This window comes from Impatiens glandulifera, chromosome 6 (assembly GCF_907164915.1).
Source record: "Impatiens glandulifera chromosome 6, dImpGla2.1, whole genome shotgun sequence".
Lineage (NCBI taxonomy): Eukaryota > Viridiplantae > Streptophyta > Magnoliopsida > Ericales > Balsaminaceae > Impatiens > Impatiens glandulifera.
In genome coordinates, this window is record NC_061867.1 from 50,142,897 (window position 1) to 50,160,319 (window position 17,423).

Below are 17,423 nucleotides of genomic sequence, written 5' to 3' on the forward strand. Positions count from 1 at the left end.
ATGGGTATTCCTGGAATGAGATTCCATCCAACTGACGTCGAACTGATCAAGTATTATCTCAGAAGGAAAATGTTGAAGAAACGACTTCCGGGTGTTATTTCTGAAGTTAACATTTACGATTTCCTTCCATGGGATCTTCCAGGTACGTACGTACACGAGTACGTAATTTGATCTTCTTCTTCCGGCCGGTGTCTTGATTAATTACTAATTAATATCTAATTATCTTCTTCAGATAAAGCTTGCTGGAAGAGTAGCGATCTAGAATGGTATTTCTTTTGTCCTAAGGTGAAAAGGTATTCGAGCGGAGTAAGGGCAAAACGTTCTACCGAAAAGGGATATTGGAAATCTACCGGAAAGGATAGGATTGTTCGGCAGAAGAATGGGGGGAGCAGGGGGGAAACTGTTGTTGGGATGATCAAAACTCTGGTTTTTCACCTTGGCCATGCTCCCAAAGGGGAAAGAACGGATTGGATCATTCATGAATATAGAACTCATCAAGATCCATCATTGACTGCTGCAGGGGTTGTTGATCTGGTATGTATGTTTTTATGTATGTATGTATTCATGTACATTTACAATTCTGTTGATTCGTGTTTTCTAAATTCCCTGTCTTTTCTTCGTACTTGCATATAGGATTTGTATGTTGTATGCAAATTGTTCAAGAAGAGTGGTTTAGGCCCTAAAAACGGTGAACAACATGGAGCACCAATCAACGAGGAAGAATGGGACGATGACAACATTGCAGAAGTCTTCTTGAATCAATCCTCCTCGTCGTCGGAACTTCATTCTTGTGTTGAAGATGATATTCAAGACTCCTCCTCCCCCCCTGTTAAGCCTGAAAATCTTCTTTGCAATGAAGTTGTTGATCATGTACCTGCTGCTGCTGGTATAGGAGAAGGAGGAGTTGGGAATGCTATAAATCATGACATATTTGTTGATGCTCATGGTCATGGTCATGGTCATGGTCATGGTCATGGTCATGGTCATGGTCATGGTCATGGTCATGGAGGAGGAGGAGGGGATGATGAAAGTGATATATTTGCTGGATTAGAATTCTTGGATGAGTGGAATGGTCATTTCAACGGTGGAGGTTTCTCTGATTTGCTTAATTTTTCACTCATTTGAAGCTGGGGTTAGGACTTAGGATAGGATTAATCTCTATATTATATATTTTAACTCTAGAGAGTCAAATTTTGTGTTCCATTTTTTCAATTGTAATTGATAATATTCAATGGAAAATTATTCATCTTTCATTATATAATCTACTGATTAAGTTTGTTTTTTGTTTGTGCACTTAAGAGCATATCATTAACTGTAATTAATGTTTCTTAATGTTCAAATAGTTCATTGAAATGAAAAGGACAAAAAATGTTTATAAGAATATCAATTATGATTTTACTTTAAGGTGACCCTACTTTAATTGCATTTTTAATAAATTGAAGATACTTAAAAAAAACACTTGTGAAGATTTATGAATATAAACTTTAATATTAAAAAATATAGCTAACACAAATATGAATTAAGTAGGATAGGATAATGTTTTTACTATATTGTGTTTTTAATATAATTAGTAGTAGGGGAGGTGAAAATGGTAAACCAACTCATATTTAACCTAAATTACTTATTATCCAACTCATATTAATGAATAATATAGATCGGGTAATCCAAACTAAATCTTAGTTTGTAACACATTTATTACGTTTTTTACTCGTTTAATATTTAACATGTTTTTTATCTGTTTAACAATTATTTGATTTGTTTTACCTAATTTAATATCTTTTAGACTTATTTAATACATTTTTAGCTCGTTTAACTAATATTTGATTCGTTTCACCTGTTTTGACTCACTTATTACGTTTTTAGTTTTAATAAATATGTAACTCATTTTAATACATTTCACACGGTCTTGACACGTTTAACACGTTTTTGCACGCTTCTCACGTTTTGGCACGTTTAACACATTTTTGACATATTTAACACGTTTTTGGCACGTTTAACACGTTTTTGACATGTATAACATGTTTTGCACGTTTTCACACGTTTAATACGTTTATGACACTTCTTCCCCAAAAAAACATTTTTGACACGTTTAAACACGTTTTTGACAAGTTTAACACGTTTTGGTACGTTTAACACGATTTGGCACGTTTAACACGATTCGGCACGTTTAACACGATTCGGCACGTTTAACACGATTCGGCACGTTTAACACGATTCGGCACGTTTAACACGATTCGGCACGTTTAACACGATTCGGCACGTCTAATACGATTCGGCACGTTTGACAAGATTCGGCACGTTTAACACGATTCGACACGTTTAACACGATTCGACACGTTTGACAAGATTCAACACGTTTAACATGATTGGACAAATTAAACACATTTTTGGAACGGTTAACACATTTTTGGCACGTTTAACAAAAAATTTCATGTTTAACACGTTTTGACACGTTTAACACGTTTTTGACATATGTAACATGTTTAACACGTTTTCACACGTTTAATACGTTTCTAGCACTTCCCCCCCCCAAAAAAAAATTACGTTTATGGCACAATCAACACGTTTTGACACGTTTAACACGTTTAGTACGTTTTTTTATAAGTTTAACACATTTTTAGCACGTTTAACACGTTTGGATCATTTAAATACGTTTTTTTGATAAGTTTAACACATTTTTGGCTCGTTTAAACACGTTTTTGATAAGTTTAACACGTTTTTGGCACGTTTAACATTATTCGGCACGTTTAACACGTTTATGACATGCGTAACATGTTTAGCACTTTCCAAAAAAAAAACATTTTTGGCACATTTAACACGTTTAACACATTTGGTACGTTTTTGATAAGTTTAGCACGTTTAACACGTTTAGAACATTTAAACACATTTTTGGCACGTTTTTGATAAATCTAGCACGTTTAACACGTTTGGAACATTTAAACACGTTTTTGGCACATTTAACACGATTTGGCACGTTTAACACGATTTGGCACGTTTAACACGATTTGACAAGTTTAACATGTTTTTGGCACGGTTAACATATTTTTAGCACATTTAACACGTTTTTGATACGTTTAACACGTTTTGGTACATTTGTCACATTTTGGCACATTTAGCAGGCTTTTTGGTATGTTTAACACGTTTAACATATTTTCGACATGTTTAACACATTTTGGCATGTTTAACACACTTGTGACAAATTAAATATTATTGGTTCGTTTAATTTGTTTTTTGCTCCATCTAATACGACTTTGACATTATTATACGATTTTTGATCCATTTAACATAATTTTGATTATCTTAAAATTATTTTGATATTTTAATTACTAAATTGTTGAAGAAATAATAGGTGAGATTAATATGGATTATTTAAATAATTCATAATAAACACAGTTTTGAATATGGTAAACTCCGTTAATTTTCATAAATAAATTAATTTATTAAAGAGTTTTAGAATAATAGTGTTTTAATTTGTTAGTTCTGTATGGTTAAACTATAATGTCCAAATATATTATTAATGAGTTTTAAAATTTTCAATTATTTTTCATTTGACTGTAATGGAGATCAACGTAGTAAAAATCGAGATAGTGTATTAGAGTTGGAAGATGGTTAGTTTATATTGGATTGATAAGATAGAATTAAATTAAATTTATTTAATTTAGGTAATTTGTGTAACCCTAACCCAAATTAACTTACCAAAGAGTTTGGGTTAGGGTTGGGGTTTAGGTCAACCTAAGATAGGTTCACCCCTAATGTCCACCCATGACCGACCTTCAACTATGTGTCCTAGGACCACCTCTCTCAAGGGCACAAAAGAAAATGCACTAAAAATGTTTGAACTTTGGGCAACATGTATTAACTTAATATATAACAAACTATATTATTTGTTTTTATTGATAATAATACAAAAACATTTGCTTCTCATTACTTTGGAAAATGAGGAGACCATTGGCAATCTTTTTGGGGACTACTCATTTGCTTTCTTTCTTAGAGTAAGTTCTCCACATTAATGAGTCTCCTTAACTTCCCAAAAGAATGCACTTCAAATGTCTTCAAGTGCTTCTTTACAAACATTGTTTATCATATTTGGATGGAGAGGAGCGCAAAAAAAAATTTAAGGGTTCGAAATTATGTGGAGTTCATTTGGAATGAAATTATCGTTGATGGATACTCACTCATTCGAACGTGAAAGCAAATTCCCACTTGTGAAAAAATTGGTTGATTTATCAAAGATGGAGTATTGCATATGAGAAAGTCACTCTTACATCTACTTTCAAAGCGCTCTAAGCTTAGTTGTTTGTGTCATTCACTTTTGTTTTTATTGTAGTTGTTTTTTCTGTTTTCATCTTGTTGGTTCATTCATTTTTGGAAAAGGCTTGTTCTACCTGAAATCTTGTAATCTTATATCCTTTTTGGGTGTTTATTATTTAATGACATTATGTCGTTTTCTTAAAAAAAACTATTATAATTTTTCCGGCTTATGACATCCCAAACCTGTAGGCCGTCCGTCCATAGTTTCGTCTTTGAAACCATAAAACTAACACGGAGAATGATTAGGCATCGATTTTCATGGTGTTTGTTGTTGTTGAACATATTCCTCGCAAAAGTTCTTAGATAGTTCTAGAATAGAGAGAATATCCTTGCATGCATTATCAAGGTAAACGCTCTTTCTCGGGCTTTATAATAGGTAATAAAAACAATTATTATATAAAAATTTATATTCATAATAGTCCAAATATTGTGCAATTATCTATCATTTATATATATATATATATATATATATATATATATATTCACATGGTCACTTATGGAAAAAATATATTTTTTAAAACAGAATACTCTCATAACTAATTGAGTATAAGAGAGGAGCAAAATAAAATGAAATCTATATATATATAATGATGCTTAATTTTGAAAGTGTCCGGATTGCCGGGTCGAGAGTTGTGGTTAATTTTGATATATATGTGAGAGTAAATGGATACTTGGGTCGGATTGTGGGTTCACCCGCCCATAAACTTAAAACGGTTAAAAATAAAATTAAAAATGTTATAGGTATGGTTCAAACTCGCATCCTAACAAAACAAGTACAACTCTTTAACCAACTAGGCTAATAACATTTTATATTTTAATTTAACACCAAATTTGATGAACGCGGAACGTTGTAACAATATAAGTTCAACTTTTTAACTAACTAATATATATATATATATATATATAATGATGCTTAATTTTGAAAGTGTCCGGATTGCCGGGTCGAGAGCTGTGGTTAATTTGGATATATATGTGAGAGTAAATGGATACTTGGGTCGGATTGTGGGTTCACCCGCCCATAAACTTAAAACGGTTAAAAATAAAATTAAAAATGCTATAGGTATGGTTCGAACTCGCAACCTAACAAAACAAGTATAACTCTTTAATCAACTAGGCTAATAACATTTTATATTCTAAATTCAACACCAAATTTGATGAACGCGGAACGTTGTAACAATATAAGTTCAACTTTTTAACTACTAATCTATATATATATATATAATGATGCTTAATTTTGAAAGTGTCCGGATTGCCGAGTCAAGAGTTGTGGTTAATTTGGATATATATGTGAGAGTAAATGGATACTTGGGTCGGATTGTGGGTTCACCCGCCCATAAACTTAAAACGGTTAAAAATAAAATTAAAAATGCTATAGGTATGGTTCGAACTCGCAACCTAACAAAACAAATACAACTCTTTAACCAACTAGGCTAATAACATTTTATATTTTAAATTCAACACCAAATTTGATGAACGCGGAACGTTCTAACAATATATTTTTATCCGTGTGCATCGCACGGGGATCTTCCTAGTTGAAATAACGATGCAAGACAAGTTTTAGCATGAAAACCTCTCTTCAAAATTGAGAGTAAAAAATAACGGGACACATGAACATGTCACTTAACTATCCACTATCATCAACAATGTTACAAGTAAGAGTTCACTCTAAATATAACAAAACTAGAAATTTTGCATCAAGATTACACAACAATCTTGACAAATAACAATAGATAACAGAAAGAGCAAAATCAATCAACTTTATCAATTTTACAATTCTGGTTTCTCTTCTTTAACTTAGAAGTATGAGAAAACAGATCTTTACCGTTCAGAACGTAACCCCGGAAATAATCAACAAATTGTCAATGTTTGAAATCGATCAAACGGTGCAAACTCTTATAAACGAAAATCTTCTTCCGCTACAACCTCAATCCCCTGAATATATTTTTGCTTCATTCTCTCTTATTGTTCTGTAAAATCGATATAAATAAAGCTCACAATAAATTGGATCCCTCCAACTAGAAAGAATGACAAAACTCAACCGTGTCACGATCTTATAATTTTCACTTTATTTAAGAAATCTTAAACAATAATACGAACACTATTTTTAATATTTAGTTTCATATAAAATAATATATTTATCTATTTTTTTTAATGTATAAACTACAAACTAGAGTGTCTGGTCGGTCTATGCTAAACTCGAGATGATAAAAAAAACATATTTTTATTCGAAAAAATACATTAAACAAAATTATTTACAAATAATCAATCAATTCATATTTGACCTGTCACACCCAAAATTTCATTTTAGACCGAGTAAACTTCGGTCTAGGCAGAAACCAAGGGCCCAGGTCAAAATCGGGGCCGGGGCCGAGGTTATATCTATGTCTCGACCGAGGAGGTCCGACCGAAGGAAGATCTATGTCGCGACCGAGGGGGTCCGACCGGGGAGTCCGACTGTTTATATTTTCCAGCCCTTTTTGTTTATGGCAAGCAGGTGACAAGTAAGTGACAAGGCCTTTTATTATTATATTATTTAACCCAAGTGATGACAAGCATGTGACCAGCCTTTGTATTATTATAGAGTATTGATAAACCCAACGAAGGGTTAGCGAAAGCAAGGCCACGAATCCCACGTGGCCTTGCCAGCTAGGAGAGAGAAAAAGCAAAACAAAATAAAAAAAATAAATATTTCAGTTTCCCCCTCTTTCTTCTTCCCTCTCTTTCTTCTTTCCTCTCTTTCTTATTTTCATTTATCACTTTCGGCGAACCCCGATTTCTTCTCTGGCGATTTTTCTCTCCGGCATCCCCGACTTCTTCTACTTTCTTCATCTTCTTTCGACCGAAAATGGTAAGAGAACTCTTTCGTGTATGTTCACTTCATTGTCTGCCTTCGTGTTCACTTCATACTATCTTTTCAGGCTGGTGGTCCAGGTACATCTCCATACAAGACTTCAAAATCTCCCAGATCTCAAAAGACAAGGTAAATAACATTTTCTTTTTTAGAATCGTAGATCATTTTAAAGATTTGAAGATCGTTTAGCTTTTTGCGGTTAGGGTTAGGGATTTTAATGATTTTAATGATTTTAACGATAGAAAACTATGATTATTGTGTATTTGCTGCATTATGAGTCCGGAAATGGATGGTTTAGAGACCCGAAAGTATGATTGTATAATGTTTGGCTGTTATGGGTCCCAAAAATGTGATTTCGGGACCCGAAAGTATGATTATATAATGTTTGGTTGTTGTTATGGGTTTAGTTGCAGAACTAATTTCAATTTCTGGTCCCAAAAACCATTTCTGGTCCCGAAATCACTCATTTCTGGTCCCGAAACCACTCATTTCGGGTCCCGAAACCACTCATTTCAAAAAAAAAAAAAAAAAAAAAAAAAAATTTTTTTTTTTTTTGCCGTTTCGGGTCCCGAAACTACTCATTTCGGGTCCCGAAACCAGCTTTTCTGGTCCCGAAATCAGCTTTTCTGGTCCCGAAACCAGCTTTTCTGGTCCCGAAACTAGCATTTTTTGTCCCGAAATCACCATTTTAGGGTGATTTCAAACTCCGAAATGGTTTCTATACGATCTTTTATGGCTATTTTATTTTTGTATAAACCAATAATCTTATTGTAATGTTAATTTGATTTGTAGGTCATGTATGAAGATCCAAATCTTCTTATTGATCAAGTTAATGAAGAAATGAGATTATTTGAGATCTCTCAAATTGTAGGTTGTATTTTAAATGTGATATAAATGACAGATTGTAACATTGTAAATAAATGTTTAATTATGTAAATTTCTAGTATAATAACATTATCTTCAATTATTTTTGATTTTCTAAGATTCATTATAATGTTTCAGATTAAAAAAAATTAAAAAAAAAGTGTCCCAAAATCACTCATTTCTGTTCCCGAAACCACTCATTTCGGGTCCCGAAACCACTCATTTCGGGTCCCGAAACCACTCATTTCAAAAAAAAAAAAAAAAAAAAAAAAAAATTTTTTTTTTTTTTTTTTTTTTTGCCGTTTCGGGTCCCGAAACTACTCATTTCGGGTCCCGAAACCAGCTTTTCTGGTCCCGAAACCAGCTTTTCTGGTCCCGAAACTAGCATTTTTTGTCCCGAAATCACCATTTTAGGGTGATTTCAAACTCCGAAATGGTTTCTATACGATCTTTTATGGCTATTTTATTTTTGTATAAACCAATAATCTTATTGTAATGTTAATTTGATTTGTAGGTCATGTATGAAGATTCAAATCTTCTTATTGATCAAGTTAATGAAGAAATGAGATTATTTGAGATCTCTCAAATTGTAGGTTGTATTTTAAATGTGATATAAATGACAGATTGTAACATTGTAAATAAATGTTTAATTATGTAAATTTCTAGTATAATAACATTATCTTCAATTATTTTTGATTTTCTAAGATTCATTATAATGTTTCAGATTAAAAAAAATTAAAAAAAAAGTGTCCCAAAATCACTCATTTCTGGTCCCGAAACCACTCATTTCGGGTCCCGAAACCACTCATTTCAAAAAAAAAAAAAAAAAAAAAAAAAAAAATTTTTTTTTTTTTTTTTTTCCGTTTCGGGTCCCGAAACTACTCATTTCGGGTCCCGAAACCAGCTTTTCTGGTCCCGAAACCAGCTTTTCTGGTCCCGAAACCAGCTTTTCTGGTCCCGAAACTAGCATTTTTTGTCCCGAAATCACCATTTTAGGGTGATTTCAAACTCCGAAATGGTTTCTATACGATCTTTTATGGCTATTTTATTTTTGTATAAACCAATAATCTTATTGTAATGTTAATTTGATTTGTAGTTCATGTATGAAGATCCAAATCTTCTTATTGATCAAGTTAATGAAAAATGAGATTATTTGAGATCTCTCAAATTGTAGGTTGTATTTTAAATGTGATATAAATGACAGATTGTAATATTGTAAATAAATGTTTGATTATGTAAATTTCTAGTATAATAACATTATCTTCAATTATTTTTGATTTTCTAAGATTCATTATAATGTTTCAGATTAAAAAAAATAAAAAAAAAGTGTCCCGAAATCACTCATTTCTGGTCCCGAAACCACTCATTTCGGGTCCCGAAACCACTCATTTCCAAAAAAAAAAAAAAAAATTTTTTTTTTTTTTTTTTTTTGGCCGTTTCGGGTCCCGAAACTACTCATTTCGGGTCCCGAAACCAGCTTTTCTGGTCCCGAAACTAGCTTTTCTGGTCCCGAAACCAGCTTTTCTTGTCAATAATCTTATTGTAATGTATGAAGATCCAGATCTTTTAGAACTCTAATCTAAATCGATTCAGCAGCTAAACCATAAACGTTAAACATAAATATTGATATGACAATCATTTCGAACGGAAGATAAACGAAAGAAAGAAAAAAGACTTTATATTTCAATCGATCGGAAGATAAGAAGTCGATGAAACGTTTCAGTAAGATCGACAGTGGGTTGGGTTTTGGGAAATGGAAACGAAAAATAAAGAGAGAAATTGTCGTGGGGGTTTTGGTTTTGGGAAAAAATAAAACGTTTCATTAACAGAAGAAGTCTTACCATTTCGATCGATCGGAAGAGAAGTCGGTGAAAATGAAAGAAGAGAATCGCCGGTGGGTTTAGGAAAAATGAAACAAAAGAGAAAGAGAGAGAATGAAACAAAAGAGAGAGAAAGAATAAGATTTTGGTTTTGGGGGGAAATAGAAATATAGAAATAATAGGATTTTTGGTTTTGGGGGGAAATAGAAAATTTTAATTTTTTTCAATTTTTTTTCTCTCTCCTAGCTGGCAAGGCCACGTAGGATTCGTGGCCTTGATTTCGCTATCTTGTCGTTGAGAATATCATTTCTCATTATTATATTAGTATACTTAAGTGTTGACAAGTCATTTCTATTAGCCCATGCTTAAGACAAGATAGTGACAAGCCCTTTGTATTATTATATTAGTATACTTAAGTGTTGACAAGTCATTTCTATTAGCCCATGCTTAAGACAAGATAGTGACAAGCCCTTTGTATTATTATATTAGTATACTTAAGTGTTGACAAGCCATTTCTATTAGCCCATGCTTAAGACAAGATAGTGACAAGCCCTTTGTATTATTATATTAGTATACTTAAGTAATGACAAGCCATTTCTTATTAGCCCATGCTTAAGACAAGATGGTGACAAGCCCTTGGTATTATTATATTAGTATACTTAAGTAATGACAAGCCATTTCTTTTAGCCCATGCTTAAGACAAGATGGTGACAAGCCCTTTGTATTATTATATTAGTATACTTAAGTAATGACAAGCCATTTTATTAGCCCATGCCCATGACAAGTAGATGACCAGCCATTTTTATTAGCCCATGCCTAAGAGAAGCAGGTGACCAGTCATCTTTTGTTAGCCCATGACTAAAACCAGCAAGTGACCAGCCCTTGTTATTATTATATTAGTAAACCCAACAGGTGACAAGCAAGTGACCAGTTTTCTTTTAGTACTATATATAGGACACCCCTTCCTTCATTATATTCTTATCCACCATCTCTCTACTAAGAAAACCAAAGGCACACTTTAGAAGCAAGACCATAGCACCTTGAGCAGGATCATAACATAGCAGCAAGGTCATCTTATAAGGCAAGTTCTTTTCTCAACTCATCTTTAGAAACCCACACTTGTTTATATAAATCTGTATTTACAAAGTATATTCTGTTTTCAAAGGCATGATCGGTTTCAAAGGTAAGTTCTGTTTTTCCAAAAGTATAATATGTTTTTGTGGACCATGAGTTATGAACTGGATGGATCTGGGCAGAAGGCTAGCCAGGTTGAGCTCTGGTAGTCTGAAGCCAAAATATGTGCTGAGGGTTCTATTGGGACTGGACTTCTGGGACGAGCTCTAGAAGATCCTACCCACACAGACAAGTGTCTATTCAGGTTGTGGACTTTAGGGATGGACTCCGAAGAGTGCCCTTCCAACTATGTGCTCAAAGGGATTCCTAACTTTCAGGATCAAATCTGAAACGTAAAGGGCCAGTATGTGCTCAAGGATGTTTCTGTTCTAACCATTTTATAAACAGTTTTACAAAGGCAACACATCAATATCAGTCAGCTTTTACTTGGCTTTTTATATACTATTCAAAATATGCTTGCTGGGTCTTTAGACTCACTATACTTGTGTGGTGTAGGTACACAACCAAATCAATCTGTTGATCCATGAAGGGAGGCTTGGAGGGTGCGTAGGGTGCAGGGGAGGCGTGTGTGTGGGAGGAGGGACAGATGTACTTCAAGTGCTTTAAGGTCTGGCCCTTAATGACCCAATGTTTTGTATTAAGGAACCAGGTTGTAATTATTTCTAAGGAAAAGGGCCTTGTTGTTTTTAAAGGGTCTGGTTTTTTAATAACAATCATACTTATATAACTCTTCCGCAAATGTTTCTGTTTTACACATAAATATATATGTTTTTAAAAATCCAGCACACGGTCTAAGTAAAGTAAGAGTCAAGGTCGTTACATGACCATTCATATATTTATATGAACCATTCTCACACACACACAAAGAAACACACAGAGATGAGTGACAGTAAAAAGCTTGATAAAAATGGCGACCCAGAAATCAAACCTAAAAAATGGAACAAATATGCTCTCTCCTGCGCCATCTTAGCTTCCATGACTTCAATTCTTCTCGGTTATGGTATCCATCTATCTATCAATCCATCTCTCTTAATTTCAATTTTCAACATCTTTTTCTAAATTTCATCTTATAATAATTCAGATACAGCAGTGATGAGCGGCGCCGGAATATACATAAAACAAGATTTAAAGATTACCGATGTTCAATTAGAAGTTCTAATGGGAATTATAAACCTTTACTCTCTATTCGGATCCGCCGTAGCGGGTCGGATTTCAGATTGGATTGGAAGAAGATACACCGTCGTAATCTCGGCTGTGATTTTCTTCTTCGGTGCGTTAATTATGGGTATTGCTACTAATTATCCGTTTATAATGGTGGGTCGGTTCGTCGCCGGCGTCGGAGTTGGGTTTTCACTCACGATTGCTCCTGTTTATACGGCGGAGTTATCGCCGGCGTCCTTTCGTGGTTTTCTTACCTCCTTTCCTGAGGTTTTCATTAACTCAGGTATGAATCCAACTCTGTTCGGTCTTGGTTTCTAGGTTCTGTTTGGAATTATCCACCAGTGCGGTTTTTTCGAGTTTCAACCCGAATGCCCTGTTTTGTCGGTTTTTCTTAGGGACGGAGATGTGGTATTTGTGTTCAAGCCCAAAAGAGTTAGTTCAATACTTTAAATACTTATAGCTTAAGGATTTAAATAAATTATAATGTTATTACACATAAGTCCGAATAAATTTAGAAAAAAAATAGCCCAATTTTAAAAACTAAACTTAGTTAGACAAAAAAGAGTTGGTTTGATTCTCTTAAAAACGTTTTAAGTTGAAATTAGATAAAGAGGGTTAGTTAAATTAGATAAGGAAGGGTTATTTCAATTTTCACTACACGTTTTAAGTTTTGTTACTTAGGATTGTAGAATTATATTATTTTTTATATTAAATAATAATAATAGTAAACTAAATAAATTTGTATCAAATGACTTAAATAATTAAAAAGAATTGTAATAATGCAAGAATAGAATTAAAAAAATGACAACTAAGAATATTTTGATTTATTTTTAGATGTTAATAAAAGAAGCAAAGTGATTTTTTTATTTAAATTGAGAAAAGCAAAGTGATTTATATAGAAAGAATGCATTGTCTGTTCTAAAATTTGTATTAAAAAAAATCATTTGGCTTTTGTAATTTGCTTGTTGAACTTTACAAATTAAGTCAAATTATTTTCCATTATAATTTTTTGTTTAATGGATCAATTTAATTTTAGTTATTTAGTTTTGATTAATTTGAAGAATTCTCCATTTTATTTAGTTAATGAACTTTAAAAATTCATTATAAATTTATTATGAATATTGTTTACCATTTTCATTATAAAAAAATAAGTTAAATGATGAGGGTGGAAAGTTTCATATTGTAATGGCTAATATTATAACACAGGGTAAATCTTATATAAATTGACAAATATTTTAGGGTTTATATATTATTTACTATATTAATATTAATAGAGTTTGTCCATAATCATTTATATTCTAGTTAATTCATAAGATAAAAGTAAATTAATCTGGTAATAAATAACATTCTTAACATGGTAAATAAATCATGCATAATATTAGAAGTATAATTTATAGTTCATAATAATATTGTAACTTATTAATTCATACTTCACTTATAAAATTGTTTCAATATGCTATTAATTCATTCCATTTTCAATATTGTAGGTGTATTGCTAGGTTACATATCAAATTTTGCCTTCTCAAAACTACCTCTTAAGCTCGGGTGGCGGGTCATGCTATTAGTAGGAACAATACCCCCAATTTTCATGGCCATAGGTGTCCTCGCCATGCCAGAGTCGCCTCGTTGGCTTGTCATGCAAGGTCGACTCGGCGAGGCCAAAAGAATCCTTCGACGTACCTCCGATTCCCCGGAGGAAGCCTCTGAACGCCTCGCCGATATCAAAATGGCGGCAGGAATTCCAATCGAATTTGATGACGATATAGTTCAAGTCCCCGAAAATAACAATCACGGGAAAAATGTATGGAGAGAACTTATTCTCTACCCAACGCCCGCAGTCCGTCACATTTTGCTTGCGGGCGTCGGAATACATTTCTTCCAACAAGCGTCAGGAATAGATGCCGCGGTTATGTACAGTCCAAGAATATTCGAAAAAGCCGGGGTTAAAAGCGACGGTCATAAGCTACTCGCGACGATAGCCGTTGGATTCTCAAAGACAATTTTCATCTTGGTGGCAATGTTTTTACTCGACAAGGTCGGGCGTAGGGTCTTACTTTTGAGTAGTGTCGGAGGAATGATTGTCTCGGTCGCGAGTTTATCGATATGGCTTACAATCATCGATCATAATCCGGATGAGAAACTAACATGGGCTATTACTTTATCGATTCTTTCGACTTTATCGTTTGTGGGCTGGTTTTCTATTGGGCTTGGCCCAATAGCGTGGGTATATAGTTCGGAGATTTTTCCCTTACGACTTCGGGCTCAAGGAACAAGTATGGGGGTTGCTATGAACCGGTCGATTAGCGGGGTTGTGACAATGACGTTTTTGTCCTTAACTAACGCGATATCGATTGGTGGTGTTTTCTTTATGTATACGGGAATATCGGTTGTGGCGTGGGTGTTTTTTTACACGATGTTGCCGGAAACGCGGGGAAGAACTTTGGAGGAAATGCAAGATTTGTTTGGAACATTTTGGAGATGGAGATTAAGGTCTAAGGAATTGGAGAAAGATAGGTTGATTGAACTTGAGAAATCTCATCATGAAGTTAAATAATGTTCTAGTTTAATTTGGAAATATTATTGTATAATTAATAACACTTTTGTAATGCATACATTTAGATAAATCCTAAAAAAAACCCACAAAATGATTGCTTCAAATTTCATATATTTTGGCAAATTTGTAAGCTTGAAGGATTTTTTTTTCTTTTAAAATGTCAATTTTGTAGATGCTAAAAGCTATATTAATTAGAAAATGACACAACTTAGAAAAAAGATTTGAAAAATCAAAATCAGTAGATATGAGGATATGAATGAAAGATGTTCATCAAAATCTTTTATGATCTCTATTACTTTAAAAAAAATTGAATGGTGTTATATTTCAAATAATCTATGGATTAACCCAATTAAGCATTTTTGAAACTCAAGGTTTAAAAATACATTATTGCCAATAAACCTTATACTTAGATTATTTCATTAATGTAAACACAATAATATTATTTGGCTTAAGAACTTAGAATTTGGCTTAAGTTTTCTTTAATCTAATATTAAGATTGATTTTTTAAAAAATGTTAACTTTGTAGATGTGCTAACAACAATATTAATTGAAAAATCATGCAACTGCCAAAAAAAAAAAAGATAACCCATAAACCAAAAGAAGAAAAATCAACTAGATAGGTTTCGGGTCCATTACTTTTCAAATAGAAAAGTGTAAAAAATCAACATCAAGTGGATGTGAGGATATTAAAGAAAGATGTTTCTCAAAATTATTGAAAATCAACGAAAATGTGAATCGTGTTATATTTCAAATAATCTATAGATTAACCCAGTTAAGTACCTTTGAACTCCAAGACTTCAGAATACCGAATGCATAACACAACAACCAAATATTTTTATACGACTAAATATTATTTCATTAATATAAAGATAATAATATTATTTGGCTTAACAACATAAAATTTGGCTAAAGTTTTATTTAATCTAATATTAAGATTTATTTCAAAGTGCATTAAATTAGTGGGAGGTCGTATTTTAAATATTGTTTATCACAAGGATTAGCGACTGTCCAACTAGAATTGCTATTGAAATTTTATTTATTTATATCTAATAACAACTAATTTTCTCGTTATTTCTTCTTTAGGTAGATATTATCTTTTTATAAGGGAATTAATTTCTCATTTGTTGATTATTTTTTCATAATTAATTATGTAAAGTGTTGTTGATTGTTGAGTATGTCAAATCTCAATTGAGTTCTTTATAGCTATATTGATTTTTCAGGGTAACATCATTAATATATATATATATATATATATATATATATATATATATATATATATATATATATATATATATATATATATATATATATATATAACTTGGTTTATAATCTCTATTATCATTTGATGATTAAAGAAACAGGAAAAAAAATTGATTAATTTAATATTTTTTATGATAAAACAAATTTGATTGGACAAATTAAAAAACATTTTCATTAATTTCTTACTTTCATTGACAAATGCACAATAATGCAGAAATAATATTATGTAGCGATTGCAATTGTTTGTCATTTATCTTTATTTTGTGTTGTCTCTATTTATTTTATTTTTTATTTTTGTTGGGTTGTGTATTTTTTCTTTGTTAGTATGTTTTTCTTATATATATTCTCTAACTTTGACTCTCAATGACACATCAAAATGAAATTGCCGTGTAAGAAAAACACGTTTTCTTTAAAATGTCACATTCGTCGAAAAAAATAAAAGTTATAATTGATACAATTTGCAAACGTATGTATCCGAGTTGCATCTGTGTTTTCTAATTTATTTAAAGTAATTATTAAATATTTTTTTATATTGATTTAGATGAAATAATATTTTGAAATATATTTTAAAAGGAGGGATAGGGAAGAGAATTTGGGAGACTTGTCATTACCTCTTTAATTGGAAAAATGAAAAATTGTGAAAAAGACAGAAGAGAAATTATTTTATTTTTTCAGTAGTGAACGACATCATTTTCTCTCTCATTCTCTCACTCAAATTTCATCCCCAATTATTTCTTATATTATATTAACAAATTTAATAATATTTGTGAACCAAAAGTGGGACTAAACTCTAAATTTTGAGTGTTTTTAAAGATGACCAATTTTTTTTACAAAGCATGAACCTAAAGTGGGGAGTCATATTTTGGGAATTGAACTAATTATTTAAAAAAAAATAACTTTCTATCTTTTATTATTAAAGCTTCGTGAGATGATTTGGTATTATTATTTTACACAATCTCGGAACTTTCGTAAGGATGACCGAATTCTTTCTTAATAAAAATTGAATGAAAAAATAAGCTGAAATTAATTTTAGAAAATACAAGAAAACTAAAACAAGTTCAAAATCAAGCATACAAGAGGAGATTGAGCTTCAGATCAAATAATTTCAAAATATCAATTAACTATTGTAAAATGAATAGTAAGTAACCTATAACAAACAAATTGGAATGGGAGATTCAGAATTTCCATTATTATTATTATTATTATTTATGAATAATGTATTTAGACACAATCACAATTTCTGGTTAAGATTAAGGTGGGTGAGAAAATGAATAAAATTGATTCATATTACTTTATTTATACAAAATTTAAATTATATTTATTCAATTTGTAATCTAAAACATTATACTAATCTAAACTAATATATTGATTTTTTTTTGTGTTGTTGTCGTTGTCTGTTAGTCTTTTTCTTTCCCGCCATCTCGTTCACCACTAGGCTGTCTGGTTGGTTAACTCACCACAAAAAAAG

The 17,423-nt window shown here is 32.0% G+C and overlaps 2 protein-coding genes across 2 annotated transcripts; both read left to right on the forward strand.

Moving 5' to 3' along the window:
- On the forward strand, positions 1 to 1,125 carry LOC124943784 (NAC domain-containing protein 78-like). Its single transcript, XM_047484256.1, has 3 exons — positions 1 to 142; positions 233 to 534; positions 634 to 1,125. The coding sequence occupies exons 1-3, from the start codon at positions 1 to 3 to the stop codon at positions 1,123 to 1,125; spliced, it is 936 nt and encodes a 311-aa protein (XP_047340212.1).
- A 10,702-nt stretch (positions 1,126 to 11,827) lies between these two features.
- LOC124942244 (polyol transporter 5-like) lies at positions 11,828 to 14,751 on the forward strand. The gene is made up of 3 exons (XM_047482705.1): positions 11,828 to 11,980; positions 12,062 to 12,424; positions 13,629 to 14,751. Exons 1-3 carry the CDS (start codon positions 11,860 to 11,862, stop codon positions 14,693 to 14,695), a joined length of 1,551 nt encoding a protein of 516 aa, XP_047338661.1. The 5' UTR covers positions 11,828 to 11,859; the 3' UTR covers positions 14,696 to 14,751.
- The last annotated feature ends 2,672 nt before the right edge of the window (positions 14,752 to 17,423 follow it).

Coding starts and splice junctions, on each gene's coding strand:
- LOC124943784 (XM_047484256.1), top strand. CDS start 1: ATGGGTATTCCTGGAATGAGATTCCATCCAACTGACGTCGAACTGATC. Junction 143..232: donor CCTTCCATGGGATCTTCCAG/GTACGTACGTAC, acceptor TATCTTCTTCAG/ATAAAGCTTGCTGGAAGAGT. Junction 535..633: donor CTGCAGGGGTTGTTGATCTG/GTATGTATGTTT, acceptor ACTTGCATATAG/GATTTGTATGTTGTATGCAA.
- LOC124942244 (XM_047482705.1), top strand. CDS start 11,860: ATGAGTGACAGTAAAAAGCTTGATAAAAATGGCGACCCAGAAATCAAA. Junction 11,981..12,061: donor TTCAATTCTTCTCGGTTATG/GTATCCATCTAT, acceptor ATAATAATTCAG/ATACAGCAGTGATGAGCGGC. Junction 12,425..13,628: donor TGAGGTTTTCATTAACTCAG/GTATGAATCCAA, acceptor TCAATATTGTAG/GTGTATTGCTAGGTTACATA.